The 26,029-nt window shown below is 58.2% G+C and overlaps 1 protein-coding gene and 1 long non-coding RNA gene across 2 annotated transcripts; one reads left to right on the plus strand and one right to left on the minus strand.

Annotated features, from left to right (window-relative positions):
* Positions 1 to 872: 872 nt before the first annotated feature.
* Positions 873 to 25,869, minus strand: LOC133217565 (uncharacterized). Its single transcript, XR_009726893.1, has 2 exons — positions 25,234 to 25,869; positions 873 to 1,536 (listed from the first exon to the last, which is right to left on the minus strand). It is a non-coding gene; the product is annotated as an uncharacterized LOC133217565 (long non-coding RNA).
* Positions 2,756 to 24,545, plus strand: MAPKAPK2 (MAPK activated protein kinase 2). Its single transcript, XM_061362859.1, has 10 exons — positions 2,756 to 3,223; positions 18,773 to 18,912; positions 20,481 to 20,545; positions 21,264 to 21,343; positions 21,444 to 21,570; positions 21,875 to 21,950; positions 22,129 to 22,253; positions 22,502 to 22,587; positions 22,739 to 22,819; positions 23,089 to 24,545. Exons 1-10 carry the CDS (start codon positions 2,975 to 2,977, stop codon positions 23,230 to 23,232), a joined length of 1,173 nt encoding a protein of 390 aa, XP_061218843.1. The 5' UTR covers positions 2,756 to 2,974; the 3' UTR covers positions 23,233 to 24,545.
* Positions 25,870 to 26,029: the final 160 nt, after the last annotated feature.

A 26,029-nucleotide genomic window follows, 5' to 3' on the forward strand; every position in this document is an offset into this window, starting at 1 on the left:
AAGCGTTTGGCCGCTCCTGCGCCCCAAACCCCAGCGCTGGCCTCCCCCCAGGCGCAGGGAGCTGCGGGGCACCAGGGACCGTCCCGCTCCGTCCGCACCCGCCGGGGCTGCGCGGGGGCCGTTCGCCACCTCGCGGCGGCTCGGCCGCGGTGGCACCGGGAACGGGCGAGCTCGAGAGGCGATGAACGCCCTGGGCACCCTCAACCGCATCACCCGGCAGGGCCGAGGGCACCCGCGGCCACCCCTGGGGAGGCGGAGGTCGCCCTCGGGAGCGGGGCTTCCACCCGTGCTGCCGCCGGGATGGGGTTTGCCTTGGAAGTGGGGCTGCAGAGCAAGAGGGCTGGAACAGCAGTGAAGGGGCTCAGTTAGGGAAGGCTGGAAGGGGCTTGGAGCAAGCTGCTCCAGTGGAAGGTATTGCTGCCCGTGGCAGGGGTTGGAGCTGGAGGAGCTTTGAGGTCCCTTCAACCCAAACCAGGCTGGGATTCCTTTTCCTTTGCCCAGATTCCTTTGTGAAGACAAACTTGGGTTTAAAAGCTCAGTTTGTCAAACGTGCCAAGACAAGTCGGAGTGAGGGGAGGCAGATGCTGGGAAAACCCCATGGAGTACACCAGCTGCTCTAAACCATCTTTGATCTGTGATCCATTGTTACAGGATGTATTGGATTTGACTCCCCAAACCCTCTTGTTACTGGGGTGAAGGATGCAAGGTCAGATTCCAGGAGATGTTGCAACTCCCAGAATGAATCTACATTCCCAGTAGGAAATGTTCTTGCTGCGAGCATCCCACCGCAGCGTGCTGGGAGCAGGCGAAGGCCTCCTCTGTGCTGTGGGCTCCACAGGGAAATTCGGGATTCACAGTGAGAGGCACCACCGATTTGACAAGAGCTTTATTTATAAAGCTGCCGGTGCCTGGTGTGGGTTTACTCACTCTTCCATCTGGTGACTATCGCTGCCACCTCCCTCGGTCTCTCAGTGCTAATGATGTACTTTGATTAGCTGGATCCGCTGCTTCACTCAGCTCTCCATCAGTCACGGGTTGGAACTGCCTTTTATTGTGCTTTTATTGGCTTGAGTGAAAATCTGAGAGGATCGTATTGATCACAGGAGCTGCTGGGATGGCAGATGTGGACCAGATGCTTCCTGCTCTGGTGCAAGTGGCTCTGCATGGGTGCAGGGCTGGGCAGAGGATACAGCTTGCTCTTCCCTGTTGCTGCTCTTCCCTGTCCTGTTCCTTTCAGGCTCTGGATTCAGTGTGTGCTTGAGTCCAGACCCGACACCCCCCCCCATGCGCTGGGTGCACCCCCAGAGTGGGAGCAGCAGCTCAGGGAGGGGATCCTGCCCCTCTGCTGCTCTCTGGGGATCCCCCCCTGCAGCCCTGGCCCAGCTCTGGGGCAGCAGCACCAGAGGGACCTGGAGCTGTTGGAGCGAGTGCAGAGGAGGCCATGGAGATGCTGCGAGGGCTGAAGCAGCTCTGCTCTGGAGCCAGGCTGAGAGAGCTGGGCTGGGGCAGCCTGGAGAAGGCTCCTGAAGGGGAGACCTTAGAGCAGCTCCAGTGCCTAAAGGGGCTGCAGGGAACCTGGAGAGGGGCTTGGGACAAGGGATGTAGGGACAGGGCAAGGGGAATGGCTTGAACCTGCCCGAGGGGAGACTGAGCTGAGCTCTTAGGCAGAAGCTCTTCCCTGTTGGAGCTTTAAAGTCCCTTCAACACAAACCAGGCTGGGATTCTATGATTCTGCTTTCTTCTGGTGGCAGTTGTGTGCTGGGGACCCGTTGTGGGCCCTGTGCACCACGGGCCTGGTGCCCACTCTCCTGAATGCTGCAGTCATTTTGTTTTGCTGTGGTTTTCCTTTAGTTGTGAAGAGAAGGGGGAAGTTCCTCTTCCGTGGCTTGCTCTGTCCTTGTGACACTGGTGAAACTGCTGATGCTGGTGTAGATGGAGGCACTGATTTCCAACCAAGACCATCTATGAGGGCATCTCAAAGAGGCTTCCAGAGCCTCTTCTGGTTCACAGCAAGCCTGGAGCCCAGGTGTGGTGTGGCTCTGCAGGGGGGGCTCCTGTGCGTGCCCAGACATGTACCTGGCTACCAAAAAGCAGCGGCTGGGCCTCAGGAGAGTGCTCAAGGCTCTGCCACCTTCTCCTGGCTTTGGGCATGTTTCTCCATCTCTCTTCCCCAGGGTCACGGGGGGCTTTTTGTGTGACAGGGGGTTAGGGAGGGACGGGCATCAGTGGCAACCAGGCCACGCTTTTTACATCCATACACGAAAAGTCTTGATTTCCCGTTGTGCTCCAGCTGAGGACACGCTGGTTGGGATGCCAGGCAGCCTAACGCTGTGCGGCACCTGGGCACCATCCCGTCCCTCTCGGCCTCCTCAGCATCTTTGTTGGGATCTGGGCTGAACGAGGAAACGGGAGCAGTTGAGTCGTTACCGGGCGCCTTTGTTCTTTCCGGAGCGGTTCCCCGCGGTGCTGGCGGTGGATGCGCGCTCCCCGGCTCGAGCCCGTGGAGATGCTTTTTACCTGCGGGACCCCGGTCGGGGAGGAGGGGGGACCCCGTTCCCATCCCATCGCGTTGCTGGCGGCCGAGAGCCCGGCTCCGGCGGCTCCTCCCGAGCCCCGCATCCTCCGCGGGCAAGCGGCGGGGCCGCTCCGTCCCTCCTCCGCCTTCCCCCCTCCCAGCCCCGGCGGGCGCAGGCCCGGTGCCCGCCCCGCCCCGTCCCTCCCCCGGCGGCCGAGGCGCTGACATCAGAGCCGGGCCGCGCCGGGAGGAGGACGGGGAGGAGGAGGAGCCGCACCGGAGCGATCGCTCTTCTCGGGGCCGGGGCGCACCGGCGGGGGGCGGCGGCGGCGGCTGCGCTGCTTCACCCCCCCCCGTCCGTCCCCGTCCCCAGCCCCATCCCGCTCCCCGGGGCTCCGCCGGCCGCGAGTCCCCCCCGCCCGTCCCATCCCGTCCCGTCGGGCCCGCCGCGCTCCCGCCATGCTCTCCGGGGCACCGCCGCCGCCCGCCGGCTTCCCCAGCCCGCCGCCGCCCCAGCCGCCTCCGCCGCCGCCGCCCGCCGCTCCCCAGCACGGGCCGCCGCCGTTCCCGGGGAAGGGCGGCCTGCTGATCCGGAAGAATGCCATCACGGACGACTACAAGGTCACCACGCAAGTGCTGGGGCTGGGCATCAACGGGAAAGTTTTGGAGATCTTCAGCAAGAAGAGCGGCGAGAAGTTCGCTCTCAAGGTGCGAAGGGGGAGCCCCCCCTCGACGGAGGGCGAAGGAGGGGGGGAACCGGGAACCGAGCGGGCGGCCCCGCCGGGCTGCGGAAGGGGCCGGAGGGGCGGGCAGCGGCGGCGAGGCCTGACACTGATGGAGGGTGTTTGCGGCGGGGGGGAGCGGGGGGTCCCGACGGGGGGACGGGAACCGGGAACCGGGCAGCGCCGTCCTCGGGAGCGGGGCGTGCGGCGGAGCCGGCCCGGACAATGGAGCCGCTGCTGGGCCCGCCCGCCCGCCTTTAATTGATGTTTCTTCCCCCTGTTAGGACGTGGCTTTCCGGCTTTCTAATGCGAGGTGAAGGGAAATGACATCCAGGGGAGGGTGGGAGGGTCTGGAGCGGAGGGGAGCCCCCAGGCTGGTTGGGGTCAGCCCATCTCGGAACATGGGGTTCTGTGACACCCGGGTGTCCCTCTCCCATCGCTGGTCTCTCCTGTCTCCGGTGTTGTCATCCTTGCTGTCAGACAGGGAACATCGCAGAGTTCCTACCTGTACCCTTCATCCCCAACTCCCTTCTCTTATAGTGTCCGCAAAGGTGTATTTTAACCCACCCTAGGTAATGCGATGGGCTCCTTGTTTATCCCAATAAGCTTTATTGAGCAAAGGGGGGAGCGTGTCTCCCTGCTGGAGAGACTTGGGGAAGTTTGAATGGATCCGGGCACGCCGGGTGCCGCGGGTGCCGGCAGGCTGCTCAGAGGGAGCGCCGTGTTCCCTCTCATCCATGCGCTTTGCGCCCACACATGAGCTGTTCAAACCCTCGGTGTTACTGAGATCCACCGAGGAGAAACAACCAGCCCACCTAAACCCATAACCCCCACCTCTGCTGTTGTTAGAGCTGCCCATCTGTTGGTATCTGGGGCTCCTAACCTGAATGAATGAATGAACAAGGGGCTCCGGAGGCACGAGTCGTGCTGCCGGGGTGATGGGCTTGGCAAGGGATGGTGCTGGGTGCCTGCGGTGAAGGATGGGGGTCAGTGGAGGGGTGGAAGCTTGGCTTTGCCTCTGGAAGCACAGGCGTTTCTTGTGAGCTGCAGCCTGTTGTACTCCAGGGCGACGTGTGTTGTCACCTCGTTTGCTTGGGAATTAGTAAAACCCTCTTCTGTTTTGACAGACGGGCTCCTCCTCGCTTCTGCATTGACTCACGTATTTAAAGTGCAGATCCCAGCACTTCCCTTTTCCAGCCCTGAAAGGGGAAGAATGGCAGAGGAGACTGGGATAGTCGGGGCCGTTATCCTGCCCACCCCAGAGCGCAGTGGAGTCATGAGTCGTGCTGGTTCCTTGGCTGCATGGGAAGTGTCTCAGAGCGCAGGAGCGCGCATGGGGATGCGGGAGGGCGGCACGGAGCATCCGTGTGGCTCCAGAGGGTGAGGTGTATTCAGTGCCAGATCTCTGCTTTGGAAAAGCAGTGGTTGTCTTCCCTGTCCCCTGCCCCGGCCTCTTCACACCTCCCTGCTGGGGAGGGAAGGGTTCAGCTGAGCGCTTGGACGTGCCTCTGGCTTCTCAAAGCGCAGCGCAGCTGCTGCTGTAAGTGATTCCTTCCAGCACCTTCAGCAGTGCAGCGCTGGGAGCTTGGGCTCTGGGATGAGCCGGGGCGTACCCGCCTTGCCCCGGTGAGTGGGAGCTACAGCTTGGGTGGTTTGATTGCAGTATTTGGAGTGGACTCCCAAGCCCAAACGTGGTGGGATGACCGCTCCAGACGGGACGTGTGCTGACTTCATCCCCTCCTCTGGTACGCAGCCGGGCTGATGTCTCCTTTAGAGACCTGCCGAGAGGTATTTGGATCCGAATTACTCATGGGCTGCATCAGTGTGGAAAGATGACCTAAAGCAGGATCCGCAGAAGTGATTCCATCGAGTTGTCATGTTTCAGATGATGCTTAAAAGAATCCTCATGGCCTAACGCCAGAAGCCACAGCTGAAATCTCTCTCTGTGCTGCCTGCTTTAGTTGTGCGGCAAACCTTTCCATTTGGAGCACTGCTCTTTACATTTACCATTCCAAAGGCTTGTATAATAATGCAATCCTCGCTGTCAGGGAGCAGTTGTGTCTCTCCCTGATGCTAATGGTGTTTTCTGGTTTTCTTGTGCTTCCTTTTGGGTCCCAAGCAATCCTTCTCCAAACTGAGACGTTTTAGGTTAAGGTTTTGCTGAGAGTCGCAGAATCACAGAACAGTTTGGGTTGGAAGGGACCTTAAAGCTCCTCCAGCTCCAACCCCTGCCATGGGCAGGGACCCCTTCCACTGGAGCAGCTTGCTCCAAGCCTTATTTGCTTAGAACTTTTCAGTGCTTCAGGAGAATTGGAGCTTGGAGCCAGCGTTCCAGCAGCAATGGAAACGTTACAGCCAATTTTCTTCTCCTCCCAGTGCAATAGTCCATGGCAGAGATGCATCATTAAATAACATAGTGTTGGGTGTGAGTTAATGGATGGTCGTTGGGTTTGTTGTGTAGCACCTGGTGAAAACGGGAGATGCTCCTTTTCGTGTAGGTTTTTATGGTTTATTTTGCAGTTTTCCACCCTCTTTTTTTATTCTCTTTTTTGGTACCAAGCAATATCCAAACTGTGGCATCCCTGAGTTATTGGGTGGGAAATAGGCAACTGATGGTCCCAGTCACCCATGACCTGGCTTGCTTTGATGTGCAGTGATTTACTGCAGGTTGGGAACATAAGATCTGTGGAGGGGTGATGGATGGAGCTGAAATGTGAGGTCTAGGTGGTTTCTTACCCCTTTATTGCTTGTACCTTGGTGTGATGTATGACTAGGCAAAATTAGGCTTGTCATTTCTATACAGCTGACTCTATGTAGGTCACCGCTGGCCTGGCTTGGTTGTGGTCAGGCTGTTGGTATTAGTGACACAGGCTGCAGCAGTGGGGCTGGGAGCAAGGCTTGTCTCACCTACTGCAAATCCCACGTTTAAGACTCATCTTTAGGCAAGATACTGGGTTAATGGCTTAATTTGCGGGTGAGCCAGATGGGAAGTGGGGGCGAGGAATGGTACATGGCAAGTTTTTCTCTTATCGTATGTGTCACTCAGTGAAGCTCTTTGGAGCAGATGTCCTTTAAAAAAGCCTAATAAACCTCACTCCCAACCCCAGCTTCAGAGGGGAAATCCTCACCTGGGTTGGGAAGCTTTGGAAGAGCTTTGCAGGGCCTTGGAGGCTGCAGGTTTGCCCCCTCTGTGGCAGCCTGTTTCTGGAGCATCCTTGGTGCCTTGGGGCGTGTTTGCGAAATGCTCTTAAGTCTGGCTCTCAGCCTCATCAGATAATCCGTGAGAGATGGTTTCTCTGATGGAGGAGGAGGCCGGTGCCTTTGTGGGTCGTTGTTCTTGAGAGGTGCCTGTTGTGGAAATAGGGCAGGCGTCTCCTAGCTGAGAACTGAGCAGTTCTGTGGCTGAGCGTGCTTGGGTGGCTGGCAGCCTCATGCTCTCTTTGCCACCATAGCAAGGATCCTTACAGAGCTGTTTTGGGGACCAGAGCACTGCGTTTACTGTGGCTTCCTGCAGCTTCAGTTGAGATCAGAGTGCTTTGTCCGTCCCCCCCCCCCCAAATGCAGCTGGAAAAACAAGCCCCTAAGGAATGGAGTAGATGAAGATCTTGGGCTCACACTCGTGGGGAGCAGCTCTCTACTTGCACTCCTCTCTCAGTGGGGGATTTATGCTTTTTAGCTCTACTATGTGTTTGATATAATCAGAAATGTCTCTGCTGTGGCCTTCTCTGCAGCCCTGGTTGAAAAGCTTTGGGAAGTGTAGTGCCATCGCTGGGAGCTTTCCAAGGCAGTGGTTTATTCGCTCATTGACCAAAGGAGCCTCCTGTCTTGGGCTTTGAGTTTGTTTAAACAGTTTCAGATTTGCCATAATCTCTTGTAAACGGACGGCATGTCCTGAGCAGTCCAACTGGCAGTGAGATGGGCTGATTACAGCCTGGGAGCTGGGGCTTGGGTTCTGCTTTGGTACATGCCCAGGAAGTGGCGGGGCTCTTCCTCTTAATAATAACCTCATGCCGTCAGCCATAGGGCTTGCAAACAAGGGTGGTGTTTCCCACGTTCCCAGAGGTGGGGAACTGCGGCGCAGTGATTTACTGAAGGTCCCGCAGCCCATCAGAAGCAGGACAAGGCTTAGGAGCTGAGCTGCTTGTTCCAGGATGAATCCTTCATGGGCAGCAGCCCTGCAGGATGAAAGCACAGCCCCTACGTGCGTGAGCTAACACAGGGAAAAGGAGGGTTCTGTCATTCACACTGAGCTCCCGCTGGTCTTCAGCGAGGTTTCTGCCATGTGCCAGCACGGGCATGGGGAAAGCCCAGTGCTCAGGACAGCTCCTGTCTGCAGGGCTGCGGAGGCACCAGCTCTGCCTCTGGGTAGTGGGTGGTATGGGGCTGATCTAAGCTTTGTCAGACACATGCTCCCTATTCCAGAGCATTTAAAGCAATTTATAACTGATGGTCTGAAGCTCTGCAGACTGAGAGCCAGGTCTGGTGTGTTTGCTGGATGATGGATAAGGCAAAGATGATGGAAACTCCAGAAAGTTCCTACCTAAGAAGCTTGAAAGGGTGAGTTGGGGACTTCTTCACCCAGAGAAGCTGTGGCTACCTGATCCCTGGCAGTATTGGATGGGGCTTGAAGCAGCCTGCTCTAGTGGAAGGTGTCCCTGCCCATGGCAGGGGGTTGCAACTGGAAGAGCTTTAAGGTCCCTTCCAACCCAAACGAGTCTGGGACTCTCTCTTTCTGGAAACCTCCAGGATGTGCTCTGGGATCCGATGGGATGGATGGACCTCCTGATGGGTGGTGTGGGGCTCCTGTGGGTACGTGGGAGGAGCGTCGGGGTCGGAAGCGCCCATTTGGCCATCCCTGCGGCACAGCGAGCAGCGTGGCTCCGTGTCTGGACCCTTCATGGTGGGCTCACATGCCCACACCAGGGTGGTCTGGTTGCAGCAGCGGCGGCAGCTGATGCTGTTTGAAACCCATCCCTTTGCTGGGGTGTGCACCAGAAGCCAGGAGGAGCGAGCTCTCCCTTCCTTAAGAAACCCTTTCTTCCTGCTGGCTCCAGGCGCTTCCCGACCCGTGGCCCTCGCTGGAGGCAGGCTCCTCTCCCAGCACAACTGGCCTCAAGTTGCAGCATTCAGGCAGCATGACCTCACCTCCTGGTTTCCAAGAATAACTCCTGCCTCCCCTCCGCCGTCTGCGCTGGCCAGGGCGGCTGCTGCAGCCCCGCTCCTGGGGCCTCGCTGGTGCCGGGTGCCCCATAGCAGCCCCATGGCTGCCCCACGCCATTTGGTTCCCCTGTGGGCAGTGGTGCAGGCAGCACAAGGGAGGCAGGAGCTGGGAGAGGGTGTGCAGGACCTCGCAGGGTGGTTTTGATGGACCCGTGAGGACCAGGGTGATCCCTCCGCCAGCTCCAGGGGCTGGCACTGGAACACAGCCTTAACCAGCTGCTCCCCAAGAAGGCTGTTTCAAGCCTGGGTGGTGATGTTGAATCAGTATTTCAGAGTGGTCCAGGGCTGTTGAGCATCTCTGATGCTGGATTTTAAAAGCCCCTGAGACCTGTATCCCACTGAAAGTGGGTCCCATCCCCTCTGTGGATGTTCCTTGTCTTCCATGGTTGAGGGATGCTAAACTGCATGTTCCTTTGGCTGGCACGAGGACTGCGCGCGTGACTGGTGCCTGTTTTGGAGAGGGCTCCTGCCTCTCCAGCCTGCTCCCCTACGGAGATGGATGGGGAACAGCACTTTGGGGTTAGAGCAGGACACATGAGAGTAGGTCTGAATGCAGAGAGCTTTAACAGCCTTTTAAGCTGTTGGGTTTTTGTACCTCGTGGCTAAGTTATTTCCAAGATCTCAGCCTTTTAAGATCTTACCAGTTCGAGGTAGGGATTACAGTGACCGGCAGGTTTAATGCTTGCATTAACTCACTGTTTCCTTTGTGGCCTCAGGAAGGGACTAATGACCACGAGGCTGTGAGTGCTGGTAGATCCCCCTGACCCGAGAGGACCTGAAACACGAGTTCTGCTGGAGATGCAGTGGAACTTGATGATCTTAAGGTCCTTTCCAACCCGAACTATTCTGATTCTTGTGGGTATGATTCTGTCTGCAAGAAAGCTGGAGAGGGCCTTTGGACAAGGGATGTAGGGACAGGACAAGGGGGAATGGCTTGAACCATGCTGTGGTTCATCTATGATTCCATGCTGTGAGCCGCAAGTGCTGTTTGGAGCGTGGTGGAACAGCGCAGACCATCAGGTACCTGGGTGGCTTCTCTCTGAGCACTGCTGGGAGCATCTTCCCATGCATTAGGGCGTTGGGCCAGGGTGCTGCTTTGCTGGGACAAGGTGCTGTGTCCCAGTGGGGTGCTCTGCAGCCGGCGCAGCGTTTGCCGTCATGGGTAATGGGATTATTCAAGCCGCTGGCGTCAGGGCTGCATGTGATTCTGTGCCTGGGCACCCAGCGAGCTGGAGCCTAAACTGGAGATAACGTTGGAAATGCAAACCCAGATCTGAATGTTCCTGGGGCGCCCAGCCAGGCTGGGGCTTTGCAGCTCTGCTCCTGCTAGATCTTCTTACCTGCTTTGGGCCGTGGGTTTGGGATCGGTGGAGGGATGGACTCTGGTCCTTCGTTGTTGTAATTAGCTTTGCTGCCTCGTGTTGTGTGCCCCTGGCTGCAGCCAGCTCCCCTCTTGAGTTCAACCTCTCCAGCTCTGCTGGCCCCAGAAGAGGGGGGTAAATGGGGTTTGGAGCTGTCATTGCCCTCCGCCTGTAGAACAGGGTACATCTGTATCACAGCATGTCAGGGGCCTGCCTTGTCTCTGCAGCATCTCGTGGGTTTCTGTGGGGCAGACACGGATGGGAGCATCTTCTCCGGAGCTGCTCTCCCTGTCTGCTGTCTTCCCAGTGTCCTCTGGTCCGTGGCACCGAGCACTTGAAAGGCTCCTTGGATCTCCTGCCAAATGTGTGTTTTCAGGGAAATGCGGCTGGAACACGAGCTGGGGCTGCTGTGGAAATTTGGCAGCGCATCCCTGCAGCCTGGAATTCCAGTAGCCGCAGCTCATCGCTTCTCGCACCCATAGGTGCGGGTGGGAGCCGGGTCTGTGCAGCGCTGCCTGGAACTAGGGATGGCATCCAGGGATCTCAGCGGGGGTGGGAAAAAGCAATTGGGTGCAAGCAGAGCAGGAAGTATGTGTGTTATCCTCAGCGTGACTTAACAGAAGTGGCTTGAACCTGCCCGAGGGGAGACTGAGCTGAGCTCTTAGGCAGAAGCTCTTCCCTGTGAGGGTGCTGAGGCGCTGGCACAGGGTGCCCAGAGAAGCTGTGGCTGCCCCATCCCTGGCAGTGCTCAAGGCCAGGTTGGACACAGGGGCTTGGAGCAAGCTGCTCCAGTGGAAGGGGTCCCTGCCCGTGGCTGGAGCTGGATGAGCTTCAAGGTCCCACAACTGTAACCCCACAGTTCCCATAGCTGCTGCTTTCAGAGCCATTGTCACCCATAGCAGCCTGCTGGGGCCAGCCCTGTCCCCTCCAGGCTCTGCTGACTCCCTTTTCCTCTCCAACCATTTTGCAACCTCCCTGCCCATTGCACTGGGCAGCTTGCTAAGAGCATCCGGGCGGCTCTTGCGTAAGTGTCTCTGATGGGTGTTGGGAACTGTGGGCTTGGCAGGAGGTTTAAACCGGGGTTATCCCCTGAAACCATTGGAGCTGTGACTCCGGGGACCTCCCGTGCTGCAGGCAGAGCTGGGCTGTTCTGGGGTGCCTGGGGTTGCTGCAGCCCGTGGCCAGGCTCCTGAAGAGGCATCTTTCCCCTTGCAGAGGCCTTTGCTTTTGCCCTCAGTGCTTTTCAAGGAGTGACCCCATTCCTGATGCGAGGGGCTGTGCATCTGTGTTGGAGCAGGATCACTGGCATCTCCCTCTCCATCTCTCCCAACCCTGTTTATTCCACTCAGTGGTTGAAACTCCCGGTATCTGTAGTGATAAGGGTGAGTTGCTGATAACAGCTCTCTGTCAGGATGTGAGGTGCTCTGTGGGTGGGGGATTCAGCAGGGAAGCGCTCTGGGTCTTTTGCGGGGGGGATTGGAAGTGTCCTGGTGCTCCTGTTCCTCAGCCCCTCGCCGCTGCAGCAGAGGGGCAGCCCAGCCTTGGGTGCCTGTTGTTAGAGATGCAGACGCAGGGCTATGAAGCCAGGGTGAGTGAGATGCTGTGGAGTTTATGGATGGATTAGAACATGGTCTCTGCATGATGCTGAGCAGCAGCTCTGGTGCCACTGGGGCGCTGGGACCTGGCTCTGCTCCCTGGGAGCTCTGGAGCTGGTCTGTGGCTTGTGCCCCCTGCTGCAGCCTGGGGGTTCGTGGAGGATGGTGTTCTCCATGGGCCTCCCTGAGATTCCTGTTGCTGGGCTTCACCTTGGGGATCTGCAGGGCAGGAGGGCTCAGGCTCTGTGAGGCCCAGTGAATGGGAGTTGCTTTTGGTGTAGGCAGTTAGCTTGGCTTTGCTGGAGTAAGGGCAGCCTGCGTGTGTGTGCTGAAGAGATGCAAGAGCATCAAAACTCTGCTGTTGAGCCCTTGCTCTGGAGTGTGAGGCCAACCCCATAGACTGGCACCAATCTGAGCTTTCATGATGGGGTCCTGACTGCCGGTGGGATGCTCCCTTCGGCATCCCTGTGGTGATCACCCAGGGCTGCGTGTGGGGCACCACATCCTGGCCTCATCCAGGAAGGTGTTTGCTGAGCCCTGGTGTTGACAGAGCCCATGACGAGGGTGAAGCTCTATTAAATAAACAGCTGAGGAAAGGACAGAATGATGCAAAGGGTGCTGTCGTCACTGACAGCCGAGGGTGTGTAAATGAAACCCTCCTCAGGCTTCACACTGGGGGAGGAAATGTGTCCCCAGGCCGTGCCGTGCTGTGTCGCACTGGGGTGAATGGTGCTGCAGAGTGCTTGGCCTGATGCAGTTTTGTGGTTTCAGTTGTGTGGTTTGGATCTTTTTTCCCTTCTTTACATATATATATTTGGATCTACATTTCCTTGCAGTGCTCTGGGTGTGTGTTGATGGGATGCTGGCTCTGCTGGGAGGGGAAGTGCCCTGTGGGGCACCCTACCCATGAGCTGAGCCCCAAGAAACGTCATCTTTGTGCAGAGCAGGAGCTGCTGGGAAGCGATGGGTGTTGGGGGGCAAGTCTGAGCCTCTGCCCTACATCGCTTCCAGCTTGGAGTCAGAAGCAGAGTGGTTTGGGTTGAAGGGGCCTTAAAGCGCATCCAGTTGCAGGGATGGGGCAGCCACAGCTTCCCCTCACAGGGAAGAGTTGTTTCTTCAAGTGCAGAAGTAAGGAAGGTGTCTGAGTACAAAAGCAGCTCTGGGGTGCAGATGGGCTCAGTCCCCCCCGAGCTGTCCCTGGGGCAGGGGTCGGTTGGGCAGGGTTGTCCCTGTGAAGCTGATGGAGCAAAGGACCCGAAGTGATGCTTCAGGTGCCTGGTGCTGCCCATGGGCTGCCGTTTGCCTGCCTGGTGTCTGTGTGTGAGCACAAGGGACAGCCCCGGCTGGGTGCAGGGCAGCCCGGTGCCACGGTGAGGGCTTTGTTCAGGCTGTGCCGGCGGGAGGGAAGCGCAGAGGCCGTAGGTCAGCGCTGAGTTAATGGTTGACGTGAGTGTTTGCATCTGTATTAATCACACCTGTAAATACCCACCACTTCCTATCACCAAAGCACATGTGCGGCGCTTCCGATCGGGAGCCGGGTAGGGATGTGGGGAGGGAGGGAGGGAGGAGGAGCTGAGCCCGGCCCTGAAGCTCGGTAGAGAAGGGGGAGTTAAGGAGTGGGAAGAGAGGCAAAAGAGCTGGATGCTGTTAAAGCAGGCAGCGGCCTCCCCATGGCTGAAACACCGAGAGGGGGCTCAGACCCCTCCATTGCATCCATCCACGCGTGTTCCCTGCGGAGCCAGGCCCTGGGATGTGTTTGATAGAATCAGGGAGTGGTTTGGGTTGAAGGGACCTTAAAGCTCCTCCAGCTCCAACCCCTGCCATGGGCAGGGACCCCTTCCACTGGAGCAGCTTGCTCCAAGCCCTGAAGCATTCACCTGCTTTGACTTTTCCCTATGAGTTTTGGTTCCTCACCCCAACCACGCTGGTGCCTCTTCCCTCAGCATCCAGGGTCCTGCTCCCAGGTACCCGCTTTGGAGCTTCATCTCCTTGAAATCCATGTGCCAGGAACACTCCTGCTGCTGGGACTTGGGCTCTGCAGAGCAGGGCTGGCTGGGGGGCAGCACCCTGATTGCACACTGGGGACACGGGCCCCTGGCAGGTGGCTCTTATTGAAGCCCAGGCTTCTCTTCTGCTCTTTGCCTTTGTGTAGAGGGAGAGGCTTTTGTTGCAGCCTGAAAAGGCTGAATAGCTGCTGCATCTGTTGCAGGCAGAGGCAGTGCTCAGCAGATGCCCTGGGTTTGGGGAGGGAATGCGGGCTGGGGGTCCTGAGCATCTTCTGGTGGGCAAGGACCCCCATGGGGAGCTGCTGGGACCGCTGTGGGAGCACAGGGGTTGTGCAATGGTTGTGGTGAGCGGGGCTCCTTGTGTAACCGTGGTGCAACAGCCGCCTCTTCCCTTGCCCCGTTTCCATCCTCTGCCCCATTGCAACATCACCGCAGGAGCAGGGATGGGTCTGCCCGCTCCTGCTCCAGGCAGGGCTTTCAGCTCAGCCCTTGCTCACGCAGCATCCTTGTGCCTGGCTTGCTGCCTGTCTCGGGCCACAGGAGGGGGAAGCTTTCCCTGCAGTGGCTCTGGGTCTTCCTCCGAGCTCTCCGGTAATTCAGGCTTGGAGAATGCGGCCGAGCGGCTCAAGCGTGCGTCAGTGCGCGTTTGCTCGCTCTGAATTGCGTCTCCGCTCCTGTTCCCTCATTGCAGCTCTTTGTCATCTTTTGTTGGGATGCTTTTTCCAGCCTCTCCATCTGCCCTGGGGCAGGTGAATGTGGAGGACGACCTTTGGTCCGCAGCAGTAAGGGGATGAAGCCGCTAATGCACGGAGCCGGCTGCGCTCGCATCCTTCCCTTGTGGTCCAGCCGCATCCCTCCGGACGGTGGGTACCTGGTGACTGGTGCTGTCCTGCCCTGCAAACCTCGAGGCTCAGATGGAGCCATCTCCATCAGGGAGCAGCAGCCACCCTCCTGCACAGTCACCCCGCTGTGGCAGGCTGGGGCACGCTGCAGGCAGGATGCTGTGGGAGCCGTGCAGAGCTCCTCCTCCGGACACATCACCTCTCCTCTCTGGCTTCCCCAGGCAAACCAAACGTGAGGATGAGGCTTCTGCCTGCTCTGCTGGGGCTTAAAGCTCTTCATGCAGGGCCTGCGTGTGGTTCCGTGTGCATGGGCAAGAGCAGAAGTGATCCCAGCTTAGGAAAGTCCCATTGCTTCTGACTGAGCACTGCTGGATGGAAGCAGTGGGGATGGGTTAATGTAAAGGTTTATATAAAAGAGCCATGACCATGTGGGGGAGGTTTCCTGCGCTGCACGTTTGATTGTTCCTGTGCTGTGATTGAGCCATGAGTTTCCCTGTGTTTGGTAACAGAATTCCTCTTACGGGCTTTGAAACTCGTGCCTTTACTTCTGTAGCTCCTAACAGGGAGAGTGGAAGGAAGCTTTGCTGTGCTGTGCTGCTGGAGCAGCTTGGGGTGATCACCCAAATGTGCTGGCATTAAAGGCAGAAGAAAGACACATGGGGGACGATGAGCCTGATCCAGCACTGTGCCTCATGCAGGGAGCGATGGGGCTTTGCCTCCCAGTGCTGCGTGGTGGGAACAGCGTGTGCAGAGCATCCAGCACTGGCTCTGTGAGCGCGTTAAGCAGCCGACACCAGTTGGCAACCGGTTCGCATGGAAGGATCAGAAGAGGCAAATCCTTTGAGGAGAGAAACCCTTTTGGTTTGTTAGGAAACAGCCTCTGCCACCTGGGTCAGGGGATCCTGGCCCTCATGTGTGCGCTGGAGGCAGGGGAGCCGCTGCTTTGCTGGTGATGGCAGCCTGCCTGTCTTCACTCTGGGTTTATTTTTACTGCAACTTAAGAAGAGTCCATTCTATCCCCTGTGGTGCCCAATGGGGAGCTACTCGGGGTGGCAGGGTCCTGCCGGAGGGGTGCTTGGTGCCCAGGCCAGGCAGTGCATCCTGTGCTGCTGTGCTGGGAGCCCAGGTGCGATCAGAATACACACGGCAATGAGAATAGCAGCAGCTGGAGCGCAAAGCGGGGCAGCCCTGCAGGGTGAGCAGCTCGGTGGGTGCTGTGTGCCTCATCCTCACCCTTCATGGCCAGTGCCCGTGGGAGCTGAGCTTTCCCTTGCAGGCTTCCGGGTAAGGGCTGCCTTGGGAGCCTGATGGAGCTCAGAGTGTCCTCATAGCTCCGCTGGGGCTGCGGTGGCATCCGGGGCGAGGGGCAGCTCGCCTGGGACCTCCTGCGCTGCCAGGGGAGGAGGGAGCTTCCCTTGGAGCCCTGATTCATGGCACATCACGGCAGGAGGAGGCGGTGAGACTGAATCAGTGCTGCCTGAGGACACGTGTGAGTGTGGGAGGCTCCAGCTCCTTGTTTCCTCCGGCGTTTTCCTTCCTTCCCGGGCTCCCACCCACCTTCCCTGTGCTTGATGTGAGGTGATGGAGGGGGAATTGAGGTCAATGTGCGACTGAGTGAATGGGACAGACCCCCCCCAGCCCTTCCATTGCGTGCGGGGGTTTGGGTTCTGGGTGCGGGCTGTCCCCCTGCAGACACCCCTGAGCCGTTTCATCTACAGGAGCAGCTTCTTCCAGGGTCTGCCTTTCAGAGGGGGTGAAAAGCTGCTGCAGGGGGCTCAGGAGGGTCCCAAGCGTTCAAGGCCAGGCTGGATGTGGTTCTTGTGCCCTCTCATGGGGACACTTATGCACCCGTTCCCATTGGAAATAATGAGGAGTCATCTCCAAGAGGATCTTTGGAAGGGGAGCGGGAGAGAAGAGGTGGAAAAGCTGAGCTGGGAGCAGCAGTCAGGGGTTTCCATTGAGGTGTCCATCCGCTGCCATCACCGCGCTATGAAGGGTTAACTGTGGCTGTGCTCGGGATGCCTGTGGTTGCAAAAGCTCCTGCCTGGGAAGCTGGTGGGAGGGGACCGTGTCCCCAGGCTGGTGCCCTCAGCGGGAGTGCAATGGGGGCAGTTCACCCTTGTTGAACCTCAGGGAAACACGAGGTGCTTTTCCCATCCCAGCCTCCTCGTCGCAAGCCAAGAAATAGAGATCTTGGGCTGCCCTGGATACTGGAGCTAAATCAGGGACCTGGGCAGCATTACTGCACACCCCCAAATACCTTCTATGGCCAGAGCAATGCCTGGTGCATCAGGATGTCACCCACTGGGGGTTTCACTGCTATATGGTGTAGGACCTGTTGGAATCACTGCCTGGACCAGGACCAGACAGCGTGTTCTGTGTGTGCTCCGCACACCCCTGGCTACCTGGGGCACACAGGGGCAGGATGGAGGTCGTGGGGGTGTGTGCAGTGGGTGATGCCAGGCCTGTGGGTTGCTTCTCGTGTGGTTTGAGCATCGCCACATCCCTCCTGCAGCGGTGATGGCCTTCCCCATGCAGCCTCATCAGCTCCCACCTGCCACGGGAACATTTCCTAAATGGAGCAAATCAGTGCCTTAATGAGGTTTAATCTGCCCCTCTGGAAGCTGGAGAAGCAGCTTCTGCATCCCGGGAGCGGAGGGAGCCTGGCACTGGCTGTTTGCTCACCTGCAAGTACAAAAGCAGACGTCAGAGCTGTGCTGGTGCAGGTAATAGAGGCTGCTGCCTCCCGGTTCATTAGAGACACAATTCAGCTCCTTTCAAAGCCCTCTGATTGACCTCAGACAGTTGGATGCATGTACTTCTGTAGCTCTCCTGCTTGGCCTGTGCAGAACCATGTGAATGCTGCTTCCTGCCGCCCCATTTTCCCAGTGTGTGATCACCAATGGGTTTTTCTCTGCAGCTTCCTGGCTCCCCAGGCCAGGCTCTTGGGAGCAGAGCTGTAAATAACCAAGCTGTTCTCCAGACCCCTTCCCTGCCTGTGTGGCTGCTGGGGGGGGCGCTGGCCCTGTGCTTGCTTATGGCTTTGGCTCTGGTAGGACCTGGTTTGTAGGATGATTTAAGCAATAGAGGAGCAAGGAGGGACTGTCCAGCCTCCTGCCCTGGCTTCCTTTTGCCTTGGTGCAAAAGGGGGCTCGGCCACTTTGGTCTTCCCCAAGGTTCCAGATGGTTTGGTGCCAGAACTCACCTCACACCCTATTGACTGGTGTGAGCTTCCTCCACCTTGGAAGCAGGAGAGGTGTGAACCAAGCCCATGTAACAGGGTTACGGGTGGGTGGCTCAGTGTGGATGCTCTTACTTCTTTTCCCTGTGGCAAAGGGCAAGTGCTGTTGCAGGCAGGGATGCAAATCGCTGTTATTCTGCCAGGGCTTGTGAGCCTGATGGTTTCATGTATAACCAGGCACTGAGTGGGTGTCTGCTGGGGCTGCAGTGAGCATGAACCCATGTTCCCTGTGGACCAGGGGTCTCTGCCATGCACTGGAGCCAGGCTGAGAGAGCTGGGCTGGATCAGCCTGGAGAAGAGAAGGCTCCTGAAGGGGAGACCTCAGAGCAGCTCCAGTGCCTAAAGGGGCTGCAGGAAACCTGGAGAGGGGCTTGGGACAAGGGCCTGTAGGGACAGGCCAAGGGGAATGGCTTGAACCTGCCCGAGGGGAGACTGAGCTGAGCTCTTAGGCAGAAGCTCTTCCCTGTGAGGGTGCTGAGGCGCTGGCACAGGGTGCCCAGAGAAGCTGTGGCTGCCCCATCCCTGGCAGTGCTCAAGGCCAGGTTGGACACAGGGGCTTGGAGCAAGCTGCTCCAGTGGAAGGGGAGCTTTGGAACTGGATGAGCTTTGAGGTCCCTTCCACCCCAACCCATCCCGTGCCCCTGTGATACACAGGGGATGTGTTCCTGTGTGTGCTCATGAGCCCACGGAGCTGCAGACCTGCACAGGGGCATTTCACTGAGCCTGGCCTTAGAGCTGCCAGAGACAGGAAGGAAAATGACCTGCGCTCAAGATAGACACGTTTGTTGCTCTGTATTTGGGAGTGTAATAATTAAGGCTGGTTGGTTGTCCTGACAAACATGGTCATTAATAACCTGTGGTAGATGAGTCAGTCCTTCCTGCACCTGGCAACTGGGAAGGGCATCCCTATAGGCCCCCCGTTTGCTTGTAAGCGCTATAGGAGCCCTGGTGGTTGGTGGCACAGGATGGCTGGGATCCAGGGAGGCATCTCGGAGCGTGGGAAGGTGGCAAGCAGCCGGGCTGAGCTTTTACCAGCCTTGGAAGGGAGGGTAAAAAGCTCATGAGGGCGGGTGGCTTCGTGCTCTTCCCACTAGATGGGGATGGAGGCATTGCAGAGCGCGCTGGTGCTCGCCTCGATGCTGCTTGCAGAGAGCACCCGCGCTTGGCCTCTGTCTCTGTGTCTCCTCCAGTGGGTGCTGTGCCCATGGGGTCTCACAGCCCAGTTCTCCTCGGGGATTCTGGTGCTGATGGGGTCTCGTTGCTCTTACAGATGCTGCAGGACTGCCCGAAGGCCCGGCGGGAGGTGGAGCTGCACTGGCGAGCATCACAGTGCGCGCACATCGTCCGCATCATGGACGTCTACGAGAACCTCTACCAGGGGAGGAAGTGTCTGCTCATCGTCATGGAGTGGTGAGTGCCCCCTGGAGCACCCGCAGCCCTGCAGGGTTGGGGGGGTGATGCCAAAAGGGGGGGTGAGCACCTTCCAGCACTGCTGCAGGGAGCTATGGGCCGTGGGGACATGCAGCCTGTGAGCCGTAGGGATGCAAGCCATGGAAGAGGAGATCACTGCTGGTGTTGGAGGGGTGACAGGAGTTGTGTTGGCTCTGAGTCATCCTGAAAACTCGCTCTGCTGTCGGGAGGCTTAGGGCCTGTGGTTCTCGCTGCAGGTAGATCGTAACCAAACGTGCTTTGGCCATGGAAAGTCGGGGGAGTCAGCAGGTTCCTGGCAGCCCAGCATCCTCCAGCAGGGCCAGGCACAGCCAGGCCGAGCTGCTGCTTCCATTGATGCTATTGTTGCAGCAGCAGATGAGCGGCTCCAATTTGGGTAGATGTTTGTTATAACCTGGGGAGGAGGAGGAGGGATGAAGGGGAAAGTATTGAAACCACATCCCAACCGCAGCTGTGATTTGATGCAGCTTCCTTGCCAAAACCTCTCCTCTGGCAAGTGGTAGGTTGCCTGGGGGGGGCAGTGGGTGTGAGGAGCGCCATGAGCAGTGCTGGGGCAGCTCTTGGGTGGGAAGAGCTTTCTGAGAACGATGCCGGGATGCTGGGCAGGCAGGATGGGAAAGGGCTGTGCAGTGCATCGGCTTCTGTGGGGAGAGAGCAGTAACTGAATGGCAGGAAACGCGTCCCTGGGGCAATGACAGCTCTCTGTGGTCCAAGGGATGCTCTGGGTGCAGTGTCCATCACAAGGCAGTGTTTGACCTGCAGCATGAGCACAGTGTCTCCATGCAGCGATTGACCCCGGTGGCTGCATGTTATGTGTATTGCAGATGTGCAGCAAACGTCAAGGGTGCTGGCAGGAGATGCTATCAGCACTGGGAAAGCCAGAAACCATTCCTGCTCCTGTTAGATAAGGCAGGGGCAGGAAGTGCCGGTATCAGTGTTCTCATGGAGAATTATCCCTGCTCTCTCTGGGAGCTGAGTTTCCCTTAGGGTCCTTCAGGGAACCGAGCCAGGGTCCTGAGTTACCGGATGGGTTTAAACCACGCTGCATTGTTCTTCTCCAGCACCTTGTGCATGCGCGCTGTGCTCCCCATCCCATCAGTGAGCCCATCCTGGTGCCGCTGACACCAAGCCCGTGCCGTGGCCCTTGCTCAGTACTTGTGCAGGGGTTCGCGTGCCGGGAGGCGGTTGGCTCGCAAGCTAAAGGAGGCCACGGTGCCGGGAGCCCTCACCGCCTCCAGCCCTGCTTGCTGCCTTTACTGTAAATGTGTTCCTGTGGGCTGGTGGCGAGACCACGTCCGCTCGCAGCCGGCACCTCCCCACCAGCACCGAGCCTCGGCCCTGCTCATTTCTGGAAGGGGGAGGCTCTGAAACGCCCCATACCCAGAAGCACCCCCCAAGGGTTGGGATGGGGACCGGGTTTGTTTCTTGCTGCCCTTGTGCAGCTCCTCCTGAGCATCAGAGGTTTCGGTGCTGCTTGGGCCGGGCTGGGGCAGGCACCGTGCATCTGACGCCTTCTGCTTCTCTTCCAGCCTGGACGGCGGGGAGCTCTTCAGCAGAATTCAGGACAGGGGAGACCAGGCCTTCACAGAACGGGGTATGGAGCCCACTGGGGTCTGGAGTTCTGTCTTTGGACCGTGTCTTGATGGGTGCAGGAGTGCCTCTGGTCCAGCCCATTCCCTCAATCACTGTTTTGAATCCCCAGCAAGGCTTTGCACGTGGGGAGTGAGGAACGTGGCTGTGAGTGGCTCTGCTTTGTGTGCTCACTTGAGAGCAGGGTTAGGGGATGTTTTCTCAGCTGCCCCCGAGCCCCGTCCATCCCACGCCAGCACATGCAGGAGCTTCAGTGATCTCCAGGAGCACCTCCCTCCCTCAAAAGATGAAGTCCAGGGGCTGTGGTTCTCATAAATCTCATCCCCCTCTGCTCTTGTGGCCAGAAAACGCCTCTGCACGGCTGAAACCCTGAGCCTGTTGCCCCCTTGGCTTCCCATCCTATGGGGAAAGCTTTCCCAGGTGCTTTCCCTGCAGATTTGGGGTCCCCAGCCCCAGAGCAAGCCCTTCCTTGGGGCTCATGCTGTTGGGTACAGGGGTCAGGGATGGAGCGTGCCCCATCCCTTCCCATGGGAGTTTCTCTCCCATTTGCTGCATGCTCCTGACCCAGGGGTGCTTTGCTTGAAGAGGCTTCCTCTGCTTCAGGCAGAGGAAACCCCTTTGGCCTCAGCCAGGCTATTTGGCCCCTGGCTTGTGGAGTGCTGCTTGTTTTGCTGATAAAGGCTTCTGATGTTTGGCTTGTGGGGGTTTTCTTTTGTCTTCAGAGGCTTCAGAGATAATGAAGAGCATTGGGGAAGCCATCCAGTACCTGCACTCGATCAACATTGCGCACCGGGACGTGAAGGTACCACGCTGCACGCTCACCAGCGGTGCTGAGCCCTGCTTGGCAGTGCCCAGCCTGCTCCGGCTCTTCTGCTCACATCATCTTTCCTGTGTTTCCACAGCCAGAAAACCTCTTGTACACCTCCAAAAGGCCCAACGCTGTGCTAAAACTCACGGACTTTGGCTTTGCTAAAGAAACCACCACGCACAACTCCTTGGCCACCCCGTGCTACACGCCGTACTACGTGGGTAAGTGGCTGGGGGGGTCTGAGCTTGTAGGTTTGCAGGGCTGGAGGAGGTTTAGATGGTCCAACGTGCAGCCCATCACCTCTGCATCCAGCCTGGAGCCTTCATCGCAGCGTGGTGGTGGCGGCAGCTCCTGTCTGGGATGCTTGGGACTGGCTGCTGCAGGGTTTGGTGCTCGCTGGTGCATGCAGCCTGCAGCTCCTGCCTCTGCTGCCTGCATGGCCCTGCTGCAGCTCCATGGGATGCTCAGATCCCTCTCTCCCGGTGCTGCCGCTTGGGCTCAGGACTTTGTTTCTCTCTTTGCCAGCCCCGGAGGTGCTGGGCCCAGAGAAGTACGACAAGTCCTGCGACATGTGGTCCCTTGGAGTCATCATGTACATTCTGTAAGTGCAGTGGCTCCTTCTCCATCCTGCCACGGTCAGAAGGAGGGATGCAGCTTCCGAGCTGGCTGCTGGGGCTGAGCCTTTCCTGGCTGTGCTGTTCCTGCTCCCAGCACTGCCCCGTGCCCCTCTGGTGCTGTTTTGGGCTGACGTTGACTCTGTGCTCCCTCTCCTGGTGCAGGCTCTGTGGGTACCCCCCCTTCTACTCCAACCACGGCCTGGCCATCTCGCCCGGCATGAAGAAGCGAATCCGAATGGGCCAGTACGAGTTCCCCAATCCCGAGTGGTCCGAAGTGTCGGAGGAAGGTAAACGTGGTCCCCAAGCTGAGGTGTCCCTTTGGGGTCAGCCCTGTGTCCAGCAGCGTGGGGCATGTTGTGGGGCACCTCTTGGTGAAGCAGCAGCTTCAAGAGGCTTTTGCTGAAGGGTTTGATCAGGGTGAGCTCTGTGCCATGGAGGGGATGGGAGGTGCGTGGTGGCATTTTGGGGCTGCTGGCTCAGGTTTGGAGCGTGGGGAAAGCCCTGCTGGGAGCTGCTAATGCACAAACCCTTCCAGTTAAGCAGCTGATCCGCAACCTGCTGAAGACAGACCCGACTCAGCGCATGACGATAACAGAGTTCATGAACCACCCCTGGATCATGGTAAGTGTGGGGTTGGTGAGGTGAGGGGATGGGGATGATGCTGGGGATGGGGATGATGCTGGGGATGGGGATGGGGTGGGGATGAGGATGGAGCAGGGATGGAAGGGAATGCCTGTGGCTCCCAACTCACGCTCCTCCACTCTCTCAACAGCAATCCATGCAGGTGCCCCAGACCCCACTGCACACCAGCCGTGTGCTGAAGGAGGAGAAGGATCTATGGGAGGATGTGAAGGTAAAACCTCTCTTGCCTCTGAAACACTCTGCACCCCCGATACCCCAGGGGGGCTGCCCACTTCTGCCTTCTCATTACTAACCCAGGCTCGTTTGGGCTCGGTGCATCCTGGGGAGATCAGTGCTTGGGAAGGGGCTGCAATAATTGGCAGTGGAGCATTGAGCCCCTGCTGCAGCTCAGTCCCATGGCGGGGGGATACCTGCCCTGGGGATCCGGGAGCGCTGTGCCCATGCAGGGCTTTGCTGATGCGGCTGCCTCCTTACGCGCAGGAGGAGATGACGAGCGCCTTGGCCACCATGCGAGTGGACTACGAGCAGATCAAGATCAAGAAGATCGAAGATTCCTCCAACCCTTTGCTGATGAAGAGGCGGAAGAAAGCGAACCCGCCGGAGCCTGCTGCGCTGCCCCACTGAGGGTGCCCCCTGCCCGCCCTCCACAAAGCAATAACTATATATATATATTTTTTAAGGAAAACACAAAAAAAGACTGTTCTATGCGCGCATGGGATTCAGACCTTTATACCAGACTAGTTATTTTTAGCTACTCACCCGTGTTTCTGACCTTCCTGGTAAGATTCCCCCCTCCTAAATCAGATCCACACACTGCGGCCGGGGGTTCGGCCTCTAGGTGAAAGCCGGCTGGAAATTGGAGTTTCTCTTCTGTTGTGAAACGGTTTTGATGCTGATTTTCTTTCTGTTCCTTCCTCTCCAAAGACCTGGCAGTTCCTGTGGTGACCTTTTTAGGGTATAGAACTATAAATATTTTTTAAAAACTACTGTAGAGCTGAAAGACAGCGTGGTCCCTGTGTGGGTGCGGGCTAGAGATGGGCTCCAGGCTTGGGAGTGGGATGGGGAAGGAGAGCTGCCTTCTCCCTCGTCCTGCTGTGCGTGGCAGGGCTGGCATGGGGCGGGGGTCCCCATGGCCACCGTGCTGCTCTGATGGCCTGGAAAACTGCTGCTTTTAAAGCATGGTAGCCAAAACTCCCCCAGCTCCCTGACCTGGGAGCCCTGGCTCCCCGCGAGTGCCGTCCGTGTCGCTGTCTGTCTGTGCTGGGGTGCGTGTCGTGGAGCTGCTCCTGGCCCCCACATCTGTGCCTGTGCCTGCAATCCAGTTCTGACCTCAGGGGTGGGCAGGGGGGGTGAACAGGAGGTGAGTGCCCCACACACATCCCCCCCTTGCTCCGCAGGGATGTGGGGAAAAGATGCTTCCCATCCACATCTGCTGCTCCCGCATCCCCCAGCCCGGGGAGATGCTGCCCTGGGATAAGTGCGTGGCTTGGAGAGGTGGTGGAGGCAATACAGGGCCATAGCTTGAGCTGGGGCAGCAGCAGTGCCCATCCCTGGCTGGGGCTGGGGGTCCTGCTGCCCCCCTTGCTGTAGCTCCATCCCCGCCACCAGCTCCGCAGGGCTTTGGGAGCGATGGCTCTGCTCCCGGGAGCAGGATGGCTGCTCGGGAGCTTAATCCATGAATTCTTCCTATTATAATTATTATTTGTCACGATGTTTCACTGCGTTAAATGTGTTTGAATGGGGAAAAACCAAAAACCAAACTTTTTTTTAAGGCAATGTTTTAGTTTTTAGGTGATCTTTTTAGACACTGTGCAGATTTTGAATTTGCTTTAAGAACTGGGGTTTATCCTTTTTTTAATTTTATTTTTGTCTGTTGGCTATACTAATCCTCCCAGTCTGCTCTTCAGCCCTTTGGATTAAAGACACTTAATGCGTCACCCGGTCTCTCCTCCTTGCTTGTGTGGCTGTGAAGGAACACTCAGGTGCTGCAGGCTGGTGGCTGCTCTCCTTGATGGCTTGAAGTTGTTTTTTACCTCCTAAGAGGTAAAAGAGCTCTTGGGTCTTTTAACCCAACCCAAGAGGCTGAGCTCCATAAGGTTTTCTCTGGGGATGCAGCACTTTGGTCCTTGCGCAGTCCCTTTGCTTAGGGATGGTCGGTTGAGATGTGCCTGTGTCTGTAGCTTCCTCCTTACCTGGGCTGGTTTTGGGGATGTGGGATGCAGGATGTGACCGTGGCCATGGGTGCTGCACCCGGGTGCCAGCAGGGGGGAGTGTGCATCCGGCTGTGGGTGCTCGGTGCAGGGGACTGGTCCCTGCTGTCACCTCTGTGCTGGCAGCCCCGTGTTGGCTGCTGGTACCAGTGCTGTCCATGCGTGCTTGAGCCCAGAGTGTGAGCAGCAGCTCAGGGAGGGGATCCTGCCCCTCTGCTGTGCTCTGGGGAGACCCCCCCCCTGCAGCCCTGACCCAGCTCTGGGGCAGCAGCACCAGAGGGACCTGGAGCTGTTGGAGCGAGGCCAGAGGAGGCCATGGAGATGCTGCGAGGGCTGGAGCAGCTCTGCTCTGGAGCCAGGCTGAGAGAGCTGGGCTGGGGCAGCCTGGAGAAGAGAAGGCTCCTGAAGGGGAGACCTTAGAAGATGAGGGGCCTGGCAGTGTCCAGGTTGGATGGGGCTTGGACATCGGCCACCTCTGGCAAACGGCTTGTACCTGTCAGGAGGAAATGTTTGAGTTGTCTGAGGAAAGCCTGGTAGGCAGCGTCTCCCTATGGTGCTTTGAATGCATGTGCAGAGCATGGTGGTGCGCTGTCCTTGGGCAGGGTGGAAGAGCTCAGGTTAGTGTGAGCTTGCTCATGTAATTGGTGGGACATGGGGTGCAATGGTGGCCCTGTGGGATCCCTCACCCTGAGCCTCCTGTATCCCAAAGAAATCCATCTGGAATTGTGTGCAGTGATTCTCAACGTGTAAATGGTGCTGAGCTGCATGGGGGCTGTAAACCAGGCTGTCACCTCCCCTCCAAGAGCCCCAGCCTGCTTTGTGCTGGAAGGGACCCCAAAGCTCCTCCAGCCCCAACCCCTGCCACGGGCAGGGACCCCTTCCACTGGAGCAGCTTGCTCCAAGCCCCTGTGTCCAACCTGGCCTTGAGCACTGCCAGGGATGGGGCAGCCACAGCTTCTCTGGGCACCCTGTGCCAGTGCCTCAGCACCCTCACAGGGAAGAGCTTCTGCCTAAGAGCTCAGCTCAGTCTCCCCTCGGGCAGGTTCAGACCATTCCCCTTGGCCTGTCCCTTACTGGGGATCCCTTCCTGGGGGATGCTGCTGTGCAGCTGGGCAGGAGGAAACAAAGTCAAACCCCCCAGAGGTGCTGGGAGATGCGAGCTGGAGGCGCACAAGAAGAGGAGCTTCAGTGACCTCCTCCAATCCCCCCTT

This window comes from Neopsephotus bourkii, unplaced genomic scaffold (genome assembly GCF_033783945.1).
Source record: "Neopsephotus bourkii isolate Nb327-2 ecotype Australia unplaced genomic scaffold, CSIRO-AGI_Nbou_v1 NB_1139, whole genome shotgun sequence".
Taxonomy (NCBI): Eukaryota; Metazoa; Chordata; class Aves; order Psittaciformes; family Psittacidae; genus Neopsephotus; species Neopsephotus bourkii.

Excerpts from the sequence above, each read along its gene's own strand:
- MAPKAPK2 (XM_061362859.1), top strand. The coding sequence starts at position 2,975 with ATGCTCTCCGGGGCACCGCCGCCGCCCGCCGGCTTCCCCAGCCCGCCG. Across the intron at positions 20,546-21,263 it reads CCAGGCCTTCACAGAACGGG|AGGCTTCAGAGATAATGAAG; the intron begins GTATGGAGCCCA and ends TTTTGTCTTCAG. Across the intron at positions 22,820-23,088 it reads ATCTATGGGAGGATGTGAAG|GAGGAGATGACGAGCGCCTT; the intron begins GTAAAACCTCTC and ends CCTTACGCGCAG.